Source organism: Barbus barbus (genome assembly GCF_936440315.1).
Source record: "Barbus barbus genome assembly, chromosome: 31".
NCBI classification, from domain to species: domain Eukaryota; kingdom Metazoa; phylum Chordata; class Actinopteri; order Cypriniformes; family Cyprinidae; genus Barbus; species Barbus barbus.
In genome coordinates, this window is record NC_136759.1 from 25,621,200 (window position 1) to 25,627,759 (window position 6,560).

A 6,560-nucleotide genomic window follows, 5' to 3' on the forward strand; every position below is an offset into this window, starting at 1 on the left:
TTCTTTTTTTGCTCATAAAAAAAACATAATATCCTGTTTATGCCATTTTTCATTGGTGAAAAGATTAAAAATGTTGTCTGATCGAGCTGTAGATGTAAATTAGTTTGTAAATGTTTGTCTTTTTTTCACTTATGATTCCATTTCTACAGTAAGATTGCAGTTATGAAATATTTACTTGCTTATCTCTAAAGCTCACTTGAATTTGTTCTAGGTTATTAAACATGATATTATGATGCTCTGGAAATCAGACTGACACCAGTTTAATTGGAAGTACTTTCATGCAAAAATACTTTTTAAGTCATTGTCTATATCAAGTTTCCTTGCAAGTTTACATTTTGATTCCTTATGTTTGAATAAACACTTTTAGTTAAATGATCTCTTTTATTTACTTTTGTTATTAAGTACCTTTAAGCTAAAACAGGGATAATCTACATCTGTTTATGTCTTGCCAATTTCATGCAAATGCATGTTTGTGTATTTTTAGTAGTAGTTCATAATTCACATTGAGGTATAAATGTGATATACTAAAAAAAAAAATACATACGAATAGATTTTTAATTAAAAAATATAAATGAAACTTAAAATATTTAGCTAAAAATTATACATTTATTTATTTATTAATTTACTTGCTTAGTTTTATTATTATTTGTTAGTTAGTATGTTAATCTAAACTATTGTCCTTCCCTGTATATATATATATATATATATATATATAAATTAAAATATATTAAATAAATGTATGTGTATATCCAGCTGCAATCTGCTTCTTTTATGACAGCGAATAATAAATTCACACACTAATGCACCGTGGGCCGAGAGAGCCGTTACGTGTACAGAGCGCTGCCGATGGCTGCGGCGGCCCACACACACTGAGACATAGAGAGGAGAGTGGGCTGTGTAGTGGGCACAAGTTTGGCACAGTGAGGAACACACAGGTGTATTTACTCAGACACGCTCTGATTGGCTGAGATCTCCCACATCTCCTGTTTGTTCTCTCTCCTTTTGTCAGTGGTATCACATGCTCTAACGTTCAGTTCAAGAAGAAAGCAAAACAATGAGCAGAGCTGAGAGGAGGTGTTGTTCTCTAGCCAGCAGTGCTCCTCTGTCACTATTGTTCATGTCTCACACAAAGTGGATGCTGCAGCAGTCGAGCAATTAGCCTTTTAACATAGATGGAGGGATGATAATTATTTGATTTGTGAAGGGTGATTGGATTTGGCTCCAGAGATGCCAGCTGCGCTTTACTCAAGTGCCTCACATCCTACACCTCCGTCAGGAACACACCAACAGCAGCATTGTGTTTCTCATTCAGAACTGAACTGACTTTTACATTCCAAATCAATTCCTGAATTTCAACTGAGGCTGCAAACAGGATGAGGAACTGATTCGAATTTAAGGAAGTAGAACGGATGGATGGATGGATGGATGGATGACAGACAGACAGACAGACAGACAGAGGATGGATGGATGGATGGATGGATGGATGACAGACAAATGATGGATGGATGGATGGATGGATGGATGACAGACAGACAGATGATAGATGGATGGATGGATGACAGACAGACAGATGATAGATGGATGGATGGATGGATGGATGGATGGATGGATGACAGACAGACAGATGATAGATGGATGGATGACAGACAGACGGATGGATGGATGGATGGATGGATGGATGGATGGATGGATGGATGGATGACAGACAGACAGACAGACAGATGATGGATGGATGGATGACAGACAGACGGATGGATGGATGGATGGATGGATGGATGGATGGATGGATGGATGGATGACAGACAGACAGACAGACAGATGATGGATGGATGGATGGATGGATGGATGGATGGATGGATGGATGACAGACAGATGATGGATGGATGGATGGATGGATGACAGACAGACAGATGATGGATGGATGGATGGATGGATGGATGGATGGATGGATGGATGGATGGATGGATAGATGGATGACAGACAGACAGACAGACAGATGATGGATGGATGGATGGATGACAGACAGACAGATGATAGATGGATGGATGGATGGATGGATGGATGGATGGATGGAGGGATGGATGGATGGATGGATGGATGGATGACAGACAGACAGACAGATGATAGACGGATGGATAGATAGATAGATAGATAGATAGATAGATAGATAGATAGATAGATAGATAGATAGATAGATAGATAGATAGATAGATAGATAGATAGATAGATAGATAGATAGATAGATAGATAGATAGATAGATATTATCTATTTCATGCATTCATTTAATTTCTTTAAATAGATAAATCTAACTATTGATTTAAAAAGACAGTAAATAGCATATTAATAAATATATGGTAATATTATTGCTTTAAATTGATTACATTTAATTGTAATTTTGCAGTCTTCCTGCAGGTGGCTGCACTGCATTCTCAATGATTACTTAAAAACTCTGATAATTATTAAGTACTTCTTAAGTTAAGATGCTTTTGGGGAACAGCCCATAATTCAAAGATGATTCGTAAACTTACAATGCTTTTGAGAAAGCAGCCCAGATCAATAGTTTTTCAACATTTCCTAAACATAAAGGTGATGTTTTCAACCAAGAGTGCGTTTGAATTCAAATAATGACTCACCAATTTGCACAATACTTTATTAGTAATTCAAAATTGTATGCATTGAGCAAAATAAAAACAAAAATTCAAACTGCGATCTGTTACAATACGTGACTTCGGGCTATAACTTCCATTTCCGGTTCAACACAACGTCAAGGAAATACATAAAATGACTTTTAAAATGTTCTCTTATTTCTTATTGATCGTTACACTACTTTATAATGATAAAAAATATAATACTCGATCATTAGTGTTATATTAATCTAGAGCAAAAATGCAAAAAAGAGCATCAATACAGAGCTGTAACACAAAACCGAAACGCCTCAGGTTACATAAGTTTTACTATGATTATACAGTGCCAAGAACAAAACAAGTATAGGCTATACTACCACTAGCAGCTGCAGTTGCACATTAACAGTCTCGGGGATAAAGGGGTTAAAACACTAAACCTATTCATGCCAAGCCAGTATGGCAAGAATTGCGCTTCTATCTTGAGAAAGCCACTGAGATAAAGGAAAATCCCAATATTTGTCAAAAGAAACAACAATGTTGTCTAAAGTAGTAACACCTAAGAGTTTCTGAAACCCAAAACAAAGGAAAACTGTTGCGAGTTGTGTTGAGGCTCTACATGAAGAAGACCGTCGTCTCTGTCCTGATTTCAGCACTGGACAGCGTCTGTACAGACTTTATACAAGAGAACCGTTCTTTAGCTTTGAGGAACTTCACTATTCTTTCAGCATAAACTCTGAAATACTGGCAGCAGGTCCATAATTTGTCCCTGTTTACAGTTATTCCTCTTGGTGGCACAACGATATGAAGAAGAGTGGACGAGACAATCCACATGTGCTGGGCCTGTGTCCTAAAGGAACACTAATGGCACATCTATCATAATTTGTAGACCATCTTAATGGCGTGAAACATAATCATACGGGATTAACTGAAATTCTGAAAAAAAAACATTGACTAAAAGAGGCTTGAGAAAAAGAACAGACATCTCAGTTCATCCAGAAGGACGTTCTTTGATTCGTTTGATGATTCATGTTTGATCCAGTTTGGGCTGGCTCCAAATTATGATTCAGCAAAATCCTACTGAATTTGTTTCTTAGAGGCTGTCTGTTTTATTTTTTTTATTTTTATACACATTATGCTCTGAATTATAATATAAATGGATTGACTAATCCATGCCCCCCCCCCCCCCCCCAAAAAAAAAAATGTTTTTTAATTCTATGTATGATCTTATTTGACTGATAGAGTTTAGTCCCATTTGGATTGCATCTGAATTATGATAGAAATTCCATTAATATTCAGTAAAATCCTTTTAGATTAATTAATTGATTTTCCTCCAAAGAATTAAAATTTTTATTATTTGTTTTTTTATTTTTTTATTTTATCAAAATCAATAAAATGATGAAAATTCAATAAAATCTTAGTGGATTAACTGATTAATGTCACTTTCCCAGAATTCGGGAGTTTATTTGATTCATCCAGGGTTTCTGTTGGATCTCTTATCCACTGACTCCTAATTATGATAGAAATTCCATAAATATTCAATAAAATCCTGTTAGATTAACTCGTTTAACTTTTAGATTAATTATTTGAATTTTTTTCCCCAATAACTTTCTTTATTATTATTATTATGAGATTCTGATTTGATCCCATCAATTAGTATTCAATCAAATCTGATGCCGTTCGCCAAGAAATTAGAATCTTATTTGATTCTCGGAGGGTTTCTGGTCAATCTCATTGGCATTGATTCGTACTTATACTATTCAATAAAATCCTGTTAGATCAATTCCTTCTCATTTCATTTTATCCAGTAGCATCTTACTCAATGCTCTCTTAGTGCGATGTCGTTAGGATTGGCTCACAATTACGATAGAAATTCCATCAGCAGTCCTTAGTCCCTCAGCCCTTCTCAAAAACCACTGAAAACCGTTCCTAGATTGCTTCCACGATGAAAACTTATCAACTCTAATGCTTATACAAAGAATCGATATATTCCGAGGGTAATATCATAGGAATACAGAGGTTATTTACAGCGTCCTCCAAAGGCTGGCACTGCGTTATCAAGACACAGCGACCGATTCCAACAAGTCCTCATCCTTGGTCTGTCCCGAGTGTCTCTTGTCCTCTGTCACACCGGGGTCTTCCGTGTTTGGATCACTTTTGCGCACTGCCGCGGGGGGTCTCACCATGATGCACTGCCGGACCTCCGGCTTGCCTTTGGCCGTTTTGGGACTGCAGTTGTCGCGCTCGTATTCCTCCTGGGCTTTCTGAATCTTGCGCCTTTTCATCTTGCTTTTGTGAAAGTGGAAGGTCGTGACGGACACGAATATTATCCCAACGATCATCGCGATGAGCACAAAAAGCACGACGGTGGAGGAGAACGCCTGGAACAGCTGATCCACCCGGTCAAAGCAGGTGCCATTGCCGGCCAGAGCGGTTCCGTTTAAGGCACAATGGGGAATGGAAAGCGCCAGTCTCTCCGAGGTCCTGGCACTCATTTAGTCCAGTTCAGGCAGTGTCTGTATTGCAGGGAAGAATCGAGGAGACTGAAAGCGAGCAGATATGTCCAGTCCTGCGAATGCGCGCGCTATATTGCATTCATTTCTCTTGAGGGAAATAAGTCCACCTAAAATAGATCCAATGAGGAATCCAGCGTTAGAAAAGAGCATGTGCGCAGAAAGATCAATTGCATTTCTAGTCACGTTAAAACCCGTCCTTTAAAACACTTTCAAATCCGCACCTCTTGACGCACAAACACACAATCTGTTTAAGAACAAAAGCGATCTGTTTTACTGAAGGGCGCGCTCGCCGGTCGCGAACTTTGCGGCGTTTGTGCGCAAACAATGCCGCGTTATAGCTATTCTCTCAGCCCGTGCTCCTTTACCCCAAGCTAGTCTTGGACAATTACAAAAAGCATTAATTTGCTTCTACGTTCGTTTCTCAACTGCGGCATTCCTTCAGATCAGCCAGCAGCAGGGCTCTGAGGAAAACCGTCAAGTAACCCATAAACAGGGAACAGAGATAACTAGCTTCATCAATCAAATGAGCATGCGAAGATCTACATTAAAACCGGGAGTTACCTGCCTCTACTGTGGGATGCCGCTGCTCCGGAGGCGAAGACCGGTCGTGGTTGCAAATTGTGGAGAAAAAGGAGAGGAATCCAGCCAATCGCTGCAGCTCGCAATGACGTATCGCCTTTGATCACCCAAACGCTCCAGCCTCATTCAGGCATACAGTGTGTTTAGATGACTATAAGTGCTTATTCAAATGTATGGGGGATTAAAAAAAGGGGACGTTCCGTCAACAAACGTCCCCTCCCTGTTATTTGAGCGCGTATTCGCTAGCATACATCATAACTTTACGCGTAAGGGAATGGCATGCGACAACTTTTATATCATTAGGAATGAGAATAAAGAGTGAACCATCTCTCTTACAGTGCTGGGAATTGTTTACGGGATGAATTAATTAAACTATTGCTATAAAACGAATCTTTTGGGGGCGCAATCTGTTCGTGGTTCGCGCAATTGGTGCCACTAAATATCGACTATATGGAATCATTTTAAACAAGACTTTTTATGATGTATCGGCAATGCAAATCTAGAATGAAGTGATTAACACTGGCAGTAGCAGTCTGAACTGATTGCAATGATACTGAAAGGTTGGAGTGAATGGGATAGTGCTTGCTGCACGCGCTTTACAAACATTTGTGTTTACTGAAACGTTTGAGCACAATACTGAACGCATACTCTATGTAATGTTGAATATTTTTAATAGCGAATGTGCTTGATGTCAGTTCATTGTCACGGATTTGACCTGAGAACCGTTCTCGTTTGTTAGCTAAACAGACTTCCACCCGTTTTTGTGCTCAAACGGGAACGCCCTCTAACCACATGATTAACCACAGAAACCCAAGCAGCTGTGATTGAACCGTCAACTGACTC

At 38.8% G+C, this 6,560-nt stretch overlaps 1 protein-coding gene across 1 annotated transcript; it reads right to left on the bottom strand.

The window, feature by feature from the left end:
- Nucleotides 1-2,640: 2,640 nt before the first annotated feature.
- Nucleotides 2,641-5,845, bottom strand: LOC306851506 (uncharacterized protein C11orf87 homolog). Its single transcript, XM_079387788.1, has 2 exons — nt 5,700-5,845; nt 2,641-5,245 (listed from the first exon to the last, which is right to left on the bottom strand). The coding sequence occupies exon 2, from the start codon at nt 5,115-5,117 to the stop codon at nt 4,680-4,682; it is 438 nt and encodes a 145-aa protein (XP_079243914.1). The 5' UTR covers nt 5,118-5,245; nt 5,700-5,845; the 3' UTR covers nt 2,641-4,679.
- Between the last annotated feature and the right edge of the window lie 715 nt (nt 5,846-6,560).

Bases quoted from the DNA above. Each gene is read 5' to 3' on its own strand.
- LOC306851506 (XM_079387788.1), bottom strand. From the start codon at position 5,117: ATGAGTGCCAGGACCTCGGAGAGACTGGCGCTTTCCATTCCCCATTGT.